We start from the raw sequence: 14,066 nt of genomic DNA, 5'->3' as shown, positions 1-14,066 counted from the left end.
AATAAAAGGCTTGAAAGCCTTTTGAGAAGTGACTGAAAGGAAATTCTTATCGCTAACGCTTTTTTCCCTTTAAGAAAACATTTGTTAGATTCTTGGCGTCTCGCTTTCGCTTAAGTAGGTATACAATGAAAATGAACGACCGAACCAGAACGATTGTTTGTGTAATAATATTTTCAAAAGAATGAGTTTTAGGAAATATGAAGGATCCGATTAATAAATTTTACCGATAACAATATCCGGGATTCTGAAGTACAAGCCTACATTTGATTAAGAGATCATTGTTATTTAAACTGCCAATCAACGGTTCAATGTAGATTATAGGTGGAACATACATAATGCGCTAAGCTCATTGTTATGTGATACATAGGGACAATAGCGTTGATTTGATTTGGATCATCAACCTACTCCGCTATTATAGTGGAATTAACTGACCCAATCACTGAATATGCCTCAGCTTACTTCAAGAGTGCTACACAAAAAGTAGGTAGGCATGGAATCCGTGCAAAGCCTAATCCGTGACCTTAAATCCTAACATACCTCGTTTTATGTGACCGTATTTTTAATTAATACAAACCTTATTGAGCATAGTATAAGAGTGAGCTAGTATAGTTATTTTATTTATCGACTAATTTAAAAAGGATAAAGTTTACTCTCTGAAAAGGATAGAAAATATTTTTCAACTCTTTATTATTCGTACATGAATGAAGTAAGCGATAAATTAACGAAAAATTACTAAACATATATTATCTATAACCTTAAGTAGGTACTTTATTCGTATCTGATATTTTCTGTAACGCACAGAGTTCGTAATAAATTTGGATTAATGACTAAAACTTGAAATACTTACTTTACTTACTTAGTTACCTAAGAAAAAGAGGTGTTTAAAATGAGCAAGACATGCTCGTAGTTATTCCATACAATAAAGCTGTGTTCAGACCATTTTGAACTCTTCGTACACTCAGCGATTCACAATACGAGCAAACAAGTATGCGAAATTGCACAGTTTACAAGTTGATAGCTCCATACCTGTTTGGCATTTTTACAAAAGCTACAGGAGGTCTGTTTATTGGAGGGGAACATTTTATAGAAGCCATTATTATTGTTCCAGCGAATTGACTGATATTAAAGGTTTCCCCATCTACTAAGTGATTACTACTTAAATACACGTGTATTAAAAAATACGCGTCATGACAAAGTATGTATACCTACTCGTATTTGATTGTAAGTTTCTTTGCTTTTAACATTGCATAAGCAAACGATTTAATTTATATTTTAATACACCAACAAAAACGATGATAATTTTATTTATTTTTTTTATTTGTGCAAATTTTAATGTTGCATCTATCTATTTCTGATCTGATCAAAAATTGTACTTTTTAAAAAGACGTCAAGTGAAAAAAAAGGAAAGTCAATGTGGAGAAGACGCCGGAATATAAAAAGTATTGCTGAGAAGGCAAGACCTCTCGTACGTCGCTGCGAGATAGTCGGAAGGAAACAACTTCACTTATTTTGCTGTGTTGACCTTCTGTAAGTGAAGTATGAGTACTAACGCAAGAGTTGAAAGCAACAAAGGAGCTTGTAGACGGTCTTCCCTTATAGACAGTCTTCGCCAAATTTTTTTAAATTATGCGACACTGTAAAGGGTATGCGATAGAGTGAAGACGGCGTGATGTGTGAGGGTGGATTGAATGTAAGTTTATTGTGTATGTATTACATTAATATATGCAAAAAATAAATTTTACAGGTACCTTTAGAACAATATAGGAACTCCATTTTCCTCTTTTTAAAGATCAATATCAATATTCAAGCGCGATTTTAATTAGGTACCTACATAAGCAACAAAGTAACAATGATTTCAATATATAATCTATTCATTCGCCTTCAAGACAATCGATGCATTTTTAAAAGCATATACATATATAAGACATAATTCTAGTGAGTCACGTCGTGAGAAGCGCCGCGCGCGTGGGCGGACCTGCGCGGGCGCACTTACAAATTACGTTTACCTCCACGCCGAGCCCGCGAGTAAACTTAGCTTATAGTAAACACGGTTCAACCGTTTCACAGAACGAAGGCGCTCAATGTAAGTAGACATTTATATTAAATAATATTAGGTAAACTAAAGTATGAAATTGCGATCCAAACAGTTAAATAGTTATTTATTCGAGTTGTGTTTCCTATATTAGAATGCACGACTGGAAAGTGATGATGACGATATGAAAGAATTTTTGAAACTTTTACAACTAAGGAGGTGAAAATGCGATTGAAAGTTCAATTGAATTTAAATTACTTTTACGCAGATAAAGACGCCGGTGGCTTGTAATTTATAAATTGAATGTCAAGCAATTTATTTAATTCCAAGATGAAAACTGTACGATTTTAATGATTAATCCCGTATTCCAGTACTGACATAAGTAGACAGTATGTGTTTATTCTAATGGCGGTTTCGTGTTCTAATTACTTGTGGAATAATTTACAATTTCCGTCTAATTTCGTCCTCTCTGATGCTCATAAATAGGAAAATATTACTTGTAGGTATTTCCTGTTGTTTACTTATTAAACGTTAAGTATGTATGTACCGGTAAAGTAATTAAATAATGTAAGTTTAACAGACACTTTGTGTTTCCTCAACCTTACATGAATACCATTTATTTGTATCCAATGTGTATTCTAAAATAACTTTTTATTTTATTATGTCAATCAATCATGTCAATTAAAATACCTATACATGGCTACTAATTTACATGCCACTTGCGGGGATTATATTATTTTAAAGCACCATTTAGTTACGATTAAAGTAGGACTTTAAGTTCATATAATAGTATGATGAATTAATATTCATCATGGTCGGCCTAAAATGAGATGGTGGATGACCTGGACGCATTTCTCAGCAACTGGACGGATGCTGCATTTAATCGGGAAGATTGGAAGTCTAGGGGGAGGCCTATGCCCAGCAGTGGGAGAATAGATAGGCGATTAAAAAATATCTACATATTAAAAAATGTATATACCTACTCGTAAATTATTCTAGCTACTCATAACTATTTTTTGAGCAATTCTCAAAAAGTTTGTAAATTTCGATCACATCTTAGATTTCTATAAAAATTAGTACCTATGCTGGTAAAGTACATGAAGCTGAACAACTTCCACCACATTTCCCAAAAAGTCCCAGAAAGTTTCTAAGAAACATTCCTTTTTTGTTACCATCTGATAACAAAAATGGAATGTTTCTTATTTATTACCATTACCGGAAGTTGTTCAGCTTCATGTACTTACTAGCATACCAATTTTTATAGAAATCTAAGATAGTATTATGATCGAAATGTCCAAACTTTTTGAGAATTGCTCTTATACATGTATTAAATTAAATATTCTAATGGGCACACCAACACCAGCAACGCGTATATCAAAGTGTTAGTTAGTTGCCATGTCGAGAGAAAGGTGAGAATGTGAATTACTGTTGTAAGTACAAAGCACACAAGTTTCTAAAATCGAATAATAAGTTTGCAAATACTTTGAAAATAATGTACGTAGGTATTTGTTGAATTCAACAAAATGTGCCTTGTTTTGATAATATCATACATATAAATAAAAACGTTCGTTCGTTTTCAATTCAATAATCTGCTTCATTACACGCGATATAATTGTATAAATAGACAATGCACATTAAAAAAATCGAATTAAATAGACACTACCCAAGTACCCATACAACACCCAAAAAGATTACAGATAGGTACTTATAGTAAGATATTAACTTATCACATAAGTGGTCGATTAATATAAAGACACATTAAAAACTTAAATCTGCTGTTAAATATTATTTTCCGAAGCATCGGACACTTGAGACTATATTGCAATTAAATTTAAGAGCCTGATATCTTTTATGGGATCAATATTTTAATACCTACATCTTAGACGGGATTATAAAATGCAAGCACCATTTATGACACTTTGCTTTTAGTATAATAACAATATAATGGTCTTTAATGTGTTATAGCAAACTCTACAGACACCTTAGTAGTAATGCAACCTTACATACAGACAATTTTTAAATAATTTGTCACTTTATTCCACATGAATCAAATTATATGAACAAGCTGCCACTGATTAAATAAAATTGTACCTTTGTATATGGGGTCCCTTTGTTTCCCATAAAGTTTTAAGTCATAATGTATTGTTTGTCATATTATCGTTAGTCATAAAACTGAAACCGTTAACTTTTCAGGATTTTCGTAAGGTTATTCTGTGGATAGGTTAGGTTAGGTTAGGTTTGTTTTATGGCAATCCTGAAAAGTTACGCGTTTCTGAGAAAAACCAATTATGACCAACGAAAATTCGGACAAACAATACATTATGACTTAAAACTATTTGGGAAACAATAGAGACCCCTTTGTATATACATGATGCTTACTTCATATAAAGCACCTACTACGAGTAGAACAAGCTTAGTAGGAAACACAAATAATTATAAATTATTAATTTCGGCTATTTCGATTTCAAGTTTAATTCGTATATTAAAAGCAGTCGAAACACTTATTTAAATTTACTCAATTAAATTTATTTCCGCAAAATCTCTGATACTATACTCGTACTATGCACAGTTGCACAAGCTACCTACTACTACGCCCAAAACGTAAACACTGACCAAGATATCGACTGATAAAATACTTCTTACGTCATATTATCAATCATAAAACTCATAAACAAAGGTTAGTGACCTTAGTCACACAATGTGATTATGATTTCCAGTGTGCGGCGAAGCGGCGACCTGTTAATACCGTTTTGTACATATTCCAAAACAGGAAAATGTTACCTGCAGCGAAGGGCGCACAAGGCATTTTTTACGGAAAGCACAATTTCAGCTTTCCAGCTCACATGAATTACGGAATTTACTTTATTGAGAGGATATTAAATTTTAAAGAGAAAAGAGCGCTGGTAAGTTTGCTTTTAAAAATATTTTATTTATTTTTTAAAGAATGTACATATAAGTTACATTGCAAAAGCACTACCTATCTGAAAGGCAGAATTACGAGAATGCTATCGGTTTTATAATTTACAAAGTCATCACATTTATTTTTCTTTTGCAAGGTTTGCATTGCATTTTCAAAAATAAAATAAAATATTCAGCAATCTGTTATATTATATGCCAATTTTATTTAACTTCGTCAAGCGTAAAAAGAACATCATCAACATAAATATGTACAAACGATTCATAGCTAATTCAGGCCAGTAAGTAACGCTTTTATGAATCATACGAATTAATATCAAAACTTGCACTATTAGCATTATCTGTGTCTCGCAGCCTTGAACGTACTTGAATTAGAAATTTATCCTTATCTCAACGATGCCGATATCAAACTACGAGTAAGTATGTACTTTACAAGATGTGCATATAGATGTTGATGATATAGATGTTATTCACTTTTATTTAAGTAAGTATTTAAAATACAGGTCGTTTTTTGGACAACTAGCCATATTGTGCGAGTTGATTAGGTAGGTCATACGTCATACTGAACAACTTTTTCTATGGGACCAACCCCGATTTCCTAAAAAAAATTGGCCTTCCCATAGAAAACGTCGACATCCACTCGACCAAAATGTGTGAAACGGCCTAAAATTTTTTGTGATTTGAGAGTTGGTCCCATACAAAAATTTGTCCAGTATGGCCTATACCTAATCACCTCGCACAATATGGCTAGTTGTTCAAAAAACGCCCTATATTATAGGTTAATGGGGCAACGGGCGAGGAAATCACATTTGGGCAGATTGTCCGCGAAGTCGTAAACGTCTCTGCGTCTCTCGTGGAGCTCGGTGTGAGAAAAGGCGACCTAGTCGCAGTGGTGAGTGAGAACAGAAGTGAAGTTGTGACTGCGATCCTTGCAGCCATGTGCGCCGGCGCGTCGGTCACTTTGATCAACAGTGCTTATACTGCAGGTACATACATATATAATATTTAGGTATTAAGTATACTTGGTCAATCTCGGCAGTAGAAAAAGGCGGCAAATTAAAAAAATGTAGGCGCGAAGGGTTATCGTCCCATAGAAAATCTGAATTTCGCACCTCTTTCTATCTACTGACAAGATTTGCTTGACGAAGTATAGAAACGTTATCTTTCATGAATAACGATGATGTCAAAGATTTAATCATTTTCTTCAGCAACTATTATGTTTAGAAAATGACCAAATTTGATAATTAATTAAACGATTATTTATTTTCAGGCGAATTTATACATACTGCTAGTATAACTAAACCGAAATATATGTTTTTATCGCCAACTGGGTATACGAAGCACCAAGAAACGCTGAGAAAGCTAACATTCGTTAGCAAAATTTGCTTATTCGGTGATTCTTCATGGAAAGAAATTATAAGTTACAACGATTTCGCTAATAAGGAAGCTGAATGTACAAATTTCGTTGACTATTACGGTAAACATTACATTTTTATTTAAGTCATATCATGTATTTAGTAGATTAGGAAAAAAATCTCTGCAACTATCCTCACAATTGAACATTTCAGGACCTTGAAAAGGTGTGGGTGCACTTAGTTATGGTTTTAACATCACTGTATTTCAATAACGACTCGACACCAGGTCGTCAAATAAATAACAATAAATTTAACACGAGATACATCATATATCGTATGATATGATGATACTTATCCATTGTAACACATTTACAATGGGGTTGGCCGGTCGAAGTATAGAACAGATGGCGCCAGCATAGCTTGCCCTTTTAATCCCTAGAATTATGTGAAATTTTTGTTTTTTTTTAATGGAATTTTATACCCTGGCAAAGGGCAAGCTTGACAGTTGCCAACCCCATTGTATAGATTGTATAGAACTATAGAATGTAGTTTAATTGGCAGGTCGTGTGGAAGTGGCCCTCGTACTGTACTCGTCGGGCACAACTGGGCTCCCTAAGGGCGCTAAGGTAACCCATGCGAACCTAATCGCCGCTGCCCAACAGCACGAGTAAGTTAAACATGCATAACTTCACAATAGTTAGAGTCAATATTCGAACTAATTAGGTAGGTGCACAGAATTACGATTAACAAAATATATAAAGATAACTAAATAACGAAATAACTTCGAATGTCACACTGTGTACAATAAAAACACCATGCCAGACAGCCGTATTCGAACAATAAGATACGTCAAATACTAGATATTGAAACGATATGGACTGGATATGTCAGTGTCAAACAAGTGTCAAAAGTGACGTTCTTGTTTGAAGAAACGTCAATGTTCACACTGACATATCCAATCCATATCGTTTCAATATCTAGTATTTGACGTATCTCATTATTCGAATACGGCTGGAAATCTATAAATTGTTACCCTTAGTAGGTTGCTTGGTTGTTTAGTAAATTACAAACCGTGGCTAGCTCTTATACAACTGATATTCTCTTTTTATCTTTGGTACGCGATATGTAGAAAATTATAGTAATTTCCGCGCTAAAATCCGACTTCTCTCACAAAATTACTAAGGCAAAAACTAATAAGTACTCGACACAAAACGCAGCTACTGGCTAGGGCTACCGGCCGATGCCCCCTAATTATCTGTACAACAATAAGACATTTCTCTCGCAAAATTGGCATAAAGAGATCAATATTAATGAAAAACACTCATTGTTTAGCTTTATACAAATTCTCAACTTAAGGGTCCAAGGTTCTTAGAAATAAACTGAAGAACCTCGTCATTTTAAAATGAGAACTGCACCTCGGCGAATGCTATTGAAGTTTCAATTTAAAGTTTACTATGACTAAGACATATGTAGTAGTTACCTACTAAAGCTTTGAAGATACAGCAGCATGTACATAAATGGTGTGCGTAAGAGAGGAAGTACAAAGCTGCATTGTTGTCATTGTTTTCTTCAAGATTTGTTCCCTATTATTTCATGTAAACTGTGACTCTGGCCGTATTACATCTGCATAAAATATTTTTTTTACAATTACATATAAGTCTTGAATAAATGTGTATACTAAAAATGGTTTTCTAAAACCACAAAAGCAGTGGTGGCCGAGTGGATATGACGTCTGACTTTCAATCCGGAGGTCGCGGGTTCAAATCCTGGCTCGTACCAATGAGTTTTTCGGAACTTATGTACGAAATATCATTTGATATTTACCACTAGCTTTTCGGTGAAGGAAAAACATCGTGAGGAAACCTGCATTCATCTGCGAAGAAATTCAAAGGTGTATGTAAAGTCCCCAATCCGCATTGGGCTAGCGTGGGGACTATAGCCCAAGCCCTCTCGCGCATGAGAGGAGGCCTGTACTCAGCAGTGGGACGTATACAGGCTGAAATGATGAATGATGATGATGATGAAAACCACAAAAATGTTTAGAGACTAAGACTTATCTAAATCTGATAAAATATGTACCTACCAATCAGATTTTTATAAGATACATGTGATTCTGTGGGTCACGCACAGAGCACATACATAAGTAAGTCCTATACTACGTGACAAACCGGAAAGCATGCATGATTGGAGCTTTTTTATCATGTTCTGGAGTGCTAACAATATGAATATACCGAAAATATTTATGTTTCTTAGATTAACTTATTCAAATTGATGGATGGATGATGTTCATCCTACTAGTAAGATAAATAATTTATGTATAATAAAATACCTAATGGTAAAAACTAATATTTTATGTAATGTTCTTGATGGTCGTATTTTTAGTTTTTGTCCAGACAAGTCAGCACTTACACTTGCACCGTTGTGCAATACTTTCGGCTTAACAACCACGTTGAAAGCATTAGTAAATGGCAAAACGGTCATACACCTTTCGAGATTTAAACAAGAGCTGTTTCTCGAAGCTATTCAAAAATATAAGGTGGGTTTTTTTTTTTTGCTTTTGCTATGATGTACCTAACAATGTGAAGTAAAGCCTGACCAGTAATATATGATCGCTGTTATTCTCATTCTATATAGGGTGCCAGTTCAGTATAGTATAAAAATAATCGTTCCACTGAAATTCCGCACATTGGGGCGTGATCATATATTCCTGATCAGGCTTTTCCTAACTAAGGAAAGCACTAGAGAAACCTTAGGTTAGGTTAAGGGGAAAATATATAACTTATTATATATTTTATTTCAGGTTCAGTCATTGATGGTAGCTCCACCAATAGTAGTCTTGCTGAGCAAGTCACCTTTAGTAGATAATCATGATTTACGTTCTGTGGAAATCATTTATTCTGGTGGGGCGCCTCTAGACGAGGGTGTCATCAAAGAAGTAGAAAAAAGGTAATATTTCGTATATTACAAATTCCTAACTGTCAAATTAGAGATATACATATGTTGTTCCGCATATTCGTACGGCGTTCATACGTTCGTCACAGCCTAATAGTCGGTAGTGATACTAGTGATACCTACTGCCTACGATGCTGGAGGTCCCGTGTTCGTATCCCGATAAGCGCATCTACTTGTATGTTCCTGGGTGACAGATGCTTATTATGTATTTAAGTATGTATCTATTAATATACATCTATTAATATATATCGCCATCTAGTACCATTCGTGTGAGATTGACCAATATTTTTTTTTATATAATATCATATATCATAAATATCATATCATTTATTTACATACAATATATATACAGTGGTATATTAATTTTTTAATTTATATGAAAATAGTAAAATCGGCTTAAAATAAGCATAGCGAGTTATCCAACTTGAATTTATTTTACTTTTTTGTTTACAATATAGGCTATTGAGTATTTTCAGCATAAAAGATCTGGAGCAAACATTCTTAAAGCCGATAGTACCAAAAATTCTCCGATAGAGAACCTATAGACTGGCTATAGCTACATTTTTTTTTCTAGATTACCTAATCTACGTGTATTACAAGGTTACGGATCGACTGAAACAACTGGACCCATTACAGAGGAAACAGTGGTTGACCATAGACAAGGCAGTATCGGAAAAGTTGTTCAAGGAATTGTTATTAAGGTAATTAGGTTGTTATTTAGTTAAACTTCTACATCTCTAGTTTTAATCTTTATATAAATATGTAATGATAAGAAAACCAAAATATAATATTATTATATGTGGTTTTTCTTTCACTTTGTGATGTAAGAAAATAGTACATTATTTTTTTAATTTTTAATAAGCAGAAACGTCTGCGAACGACGCTATTAAGCTTGGAATAAATTTAAAAGTGGTAAAATTACTATCTTGGGTTAGACTTGAAGCATCCAGAGGCCGTGAGTTCAAGTCTCACCCAAGTCAGTAATTTTTCCACTTTTAAATAAGCTTAATAGTACATTATTGCCAAATAGGGTGAGACTTGTCGAGGCTCAGCAACGTAGTCGAGTCAGCCAATACATGTGTCCGCTGTTCTTTAAAAATAACAAAAACACATGTGGGTGAGAAAGAAACTAGAAATCAAAGTCACTGTAAAGCGACATCTAGGTAGTAGGGACTAGATACTCCAAGCCGTAAAATTCGAAGCAAGAATTTTTCTTAGACTTTACACCTCTTCCACCATTATAATTAAGCATGACTCACGTTACACCGGGCTGTGTCCGGGCCGGAGCTCACGGCGCATCGTTTTCTATGGAAAGCATCACGTGATCGCCTGTCATGTGTCATGTCATAAAAATGTAACGCCGGACGCTCAAGCCCGGACACGGCCCGGTCTAACGTGAGTCATTCTTTACCCTTTGCTGATCTAGTCTGCAATAGACGCTTCTTATGGTAACATTCCATTTCTAACCGCAGCTGCACTACCGGTAAGGTGACATCCATTTCCAACTGCAGCTGCAATACTGTTCATTTTACTATGAAAATTGACAGTGACAGCGACGCGTTTCCATAGTAAAATGAACAGTATTGCAGCTGCAGTTGGAAATGGAATGTCACTTATACTGAACGCGTGTCTGTCATTGTCAATTTCCATAGTAAAATTGACAGTAATGCAGCTGTTAGAAATGGAATGTTACCATTATTTTTAATTTCAGGTGGTTGACATTGAATCCAGAAAGGTACTGGGCCCAGGTGAGCCGGGTGAAGTGTGCGTCAATGGCGTCGTACTGTTTGATGGCTACATCGGCCAGCCCAAATCAGATTACTTCGACGATGATGGCTTTTATAGAACTGGCGATATTGCTTACTACGACCAAGATGGATATTTTTTCATAATTGACAGGCTAAAGGAACTTATCAAATATAAAGCGTGGCAGGTGGGTATAATAAATAAAATAATATACACCGTGTTTTTTTAACTCCGTTAATTTTAAGAGTATGTTTCTAAGCATAAAATAATTAAATTTTTCAATGACACCGATATTCTAATTAACTCCATTTTGAAGATAATTAATAATTTTTCCTGTAGGTATATCATTCTTAAATCCTAATCTGTGGATTATGTAAATGAATAAGTATTTCCACATGATTACTTAAAATATATGAATATCAATTAATATATATACGAGAAACTAAACAGCAACATTCAGCAAGTATATATTATGATACAGCAAAATGTTAACTTAAAAAAAAAACTATGCACTCGTACCTACGATGCTACAATTATAAAAAAGTCTTTGTGTCACCCTATCGCCCTACCAGTGTTTCTCAACTATTTCTTGTTATTACAGGTATCTCCTGCAGAAATAGAAGGAGTACTGCTAAAGCACCCAGCAGTGAAAGACGCCGGCGTGATAGGCGCCCCTGACCCGCTCTCTGGAGAGCTACCGACCGCTTTTGTGGTCAAACAACCGGGGGCAGAAGTCACGGAGAATGACATTATTGAATTTGTGTCTTTAGAGGTAAACAATTATAATTTACATTTTCACGTTATTTTTTCGCTTGAAAACCATAGTCAAACCTTAAATTTTTTTTTAAAGATTTTCATACATAGTAACGTTTTAAGACCCATATGTCTCATAGACCCATATTTTTTTTTTATTATTATGAATGGGCTTACTCATGGCCACAGACTAGCCGAGGCGTAGACGTGGCCTACGATGGAGCGAGCTCGCCCAGAAGGTGCCTGTTCACTCTTGATTTGAAGGTTGCCGGGTTATAAGAACACGGAAATATAGACGCCGGCAAGGAATTCCATTCCTTGGCAGTGCGCATAAGGAAAGTAGAAGCAAAGCGCTTCGTGCGAATTGGTGGAATATCTACCAAGTAAGGATGGAAACCGGCCGTGCGTCTAAAAGTCCGATGGTAGAATGGGGACGGTGGAATGAGCTCGTGTAGCTCTTGGGCACACTCCCCGAAGTGCAACCTGTAGAATACCGACAGGCTGGCGACTTTCCGCCGATGGGTGCCGCCATATGTGTCATATGTCTCAGCGCATTCTCCAGAGACTGGCACACTACGGGCACCTACTCTCACTACCTGTGTTAAAAAAACGTATTATGATAAATGAGATGTGGTCAGAGACTAGTCTATAGACACAAAGTGTATTAGGTTAGACGTATTTCACAAAAATAAATGTGGTGGACTGCGAATTAAGAAATACGGCGCGAATCGAGAAATGAATTAGACATTCACAAGATATGAAATAGTAAAGATATGTGACGTTCCACGGCAAAAGGTACCCTATGGCGATTGACGATTAATGCTATTATTAATGCCGCTCTAATATTATTGCGGCCGCCATAAGGTACCTTTTTTCCGTGGAACGTCACATATCTTTACTATTTCATATCTAGTGCATCTCTAATTCATTTCCCGAATCGCGCCGATAGATTCGCTATAGCCACTTCAAACCGGGTCGTGCAGATTGAGTCCGGCCACTAGTTAGGTTCAGCCATTTGTCGCGCTAAGGCAATCTTAAAAGGATCTCGGCTCGGCCTGTGAGTGGCAGGCCGCCGCCGGTCGCAGGTGCTGTCGCGACCGACAAGTCGACGCAAGCACTTCGCGGCTACACATCAAATACCGCAATAGGGGTTGAGGTAACATGTTAGCGTGCGAGAACCCTAATGCAAATAATACTTACTCGCCGAAACAGGCAACATATACAAGAGCTCAATGTGTACCAATCCTACAAAATATAAAATACGGCGCAATTCGGGAAATGAATTAGAGATTCACTAGATATGAAATAGTAAAGATATGTGACGTTCCGAGTCAAAAGGTACCTTATGGCGGCTGGTGCTTACGCTATTTTTAACGCCGCTCCAATATTCAGCCGGGGCAATGGTACCTTTTGCAGTGGAACGTCACATATCTTTACTATTTCATATCTAGGACTCCCTAATTCATTTCCCGAATCGCGCCGATAGATAAGCTGTGTTTATTCACTAATTATACTGAGAATTAGGCTAAATGGAATAGATTCATGTAAATTGTGGGCTTAAGTATTATAAATTAAAACAGATAAGCAGACGAGTTGCGACTTTCTAAAAAACTTTGGAGAGAGCAACTTTTTTGCGGATACGCTGTTTTTGCTGTGTTATTAATATTATGTTTCAATAAAATGTTGTTTTTGTAGGTATCACCGTGGAAACGGTTGCGTGGGGGTGTGAGATTCGTCAGCGAGATACCAAAGACTGGGAGCGGTAAAATACTTCGACGAGTATTGCGTGAAATGTTGAAAGCTAAGAGCAAGATATAATTTCAAATGAATAGAGTTTTTTTTATATATTTACCCACTGCTAAAGATAATAACGTACATGTTTGGGCGGAGTTGAATATACATAGTTATTTGTTTTACAAGTTGTTTTGCCAGCGAGTCAAACACAAAAATGTTCACCACACCAACGCGAGGAAAATACTAACTGTAAAACATTACTAGTCGAATCCAAATAAACGCTATTACATTTTTATCATTCAAAATTATCACTTAAAAGTCCATTTCACCAGCCAAAATGAGACGGTAGATTTTGGGTTTTATCTTATTTATATCTAATTGAAGGGATGTTTACAAAAACAACATAACTGACTACACTGGTTGACACCTGAAACGATTAACAATGTTCTTAAAAAAGTGTCAACCGGTCTAAACAGTTATGTTGTTTTTGTAAGCATCTCTTCAATTAATAAATTATTGTTAAAGTTATTTTACTCAATCGTTTTATATAATCGAGAGAATATTTATAGTAGTGGACC

General features: G+C 35.5%; 1 protein-coding gene across 1 annotated transcript; it reads left to right on the top strand.

Annotated features, from left to right (window-relative positions):
• Positions 1–1,882: 1,882 nt before the first annotated feature.
• LOC134680171 (uncharacterized) lies at positions 1,883–13,783 on the top strand. Its single transcript, XM_063539246.1, has 11 exons — positions 1,883–2,083; positions 4,750–4,935; positions 5,727–5,934; positions 6,219–6,425; positions 6,865–6,970; positions 8,686–8,839; positions 9,104–9,249; positions 9,830–9,956; positions 10,967–11,188; positions 11,603–11,773; positions 13,450–13,783. Exons 2-11 carry the CDS (start codon positions 4,807–4,809, stop codon positions 13,570–13,572), a joined length of 1,593 nt encoding a protein of 530 aa, XP_063395316.1. The 5' UTR covers positions 1,883–2,083; positions 4,750–4,806; the 3' UTR covers positions 13,573–13,783.
• The last annotated feature ends 283 nt before the right edge of the window (positions 13,784–14,066 follow it).

This window comes from Cydia fagiglandana, chromosome 3 (assembly GCF_963556715.1).
Source record: "Cydia fagiglandana chromosome 3, ilCydFagi1.1, whole genome shotgun sequence".
Taxonomy (NCBI): Eukaryota; Metazoa; Arthropoda; class Insecta; order Lepidoptera; family Tortricidae; genus Cydia; species Cydia fagiglandana.
The sequence above is the reverse complement of the archived record's forward strand: the minus strand, read 5'-3'. Positions and strand labels throughout refer to the sequence as shown.

What these genes read in the sequence shown, in the direction of transcription:
- LOC134680171 (XM_063539246.1), top strand. Translation starts at nt 4,807, where the DNA reads ATGTTACCTGCAGCGAAGGGCGCACAAGGCATTTTTTACGGAAAGCAC. An exon ending in TTAAAGAGAAAAGAGCGCTG is followed by an intron (nt 4,936 to 5,726) that starts GTAAGTTTGCTT and finishes CCTATATTATAG; the next exon opens with GTTAATGGGGCAACGGGCGA. An exon ending in TCAAATATAAAGCGTGGCAG is followed by an intron (nt 11,189 to 11,602) that starts GTGGGTATAATA and finishes TTGTTATTACAG; the next exon opens with GTATCTCCTGCAGAAATAGA.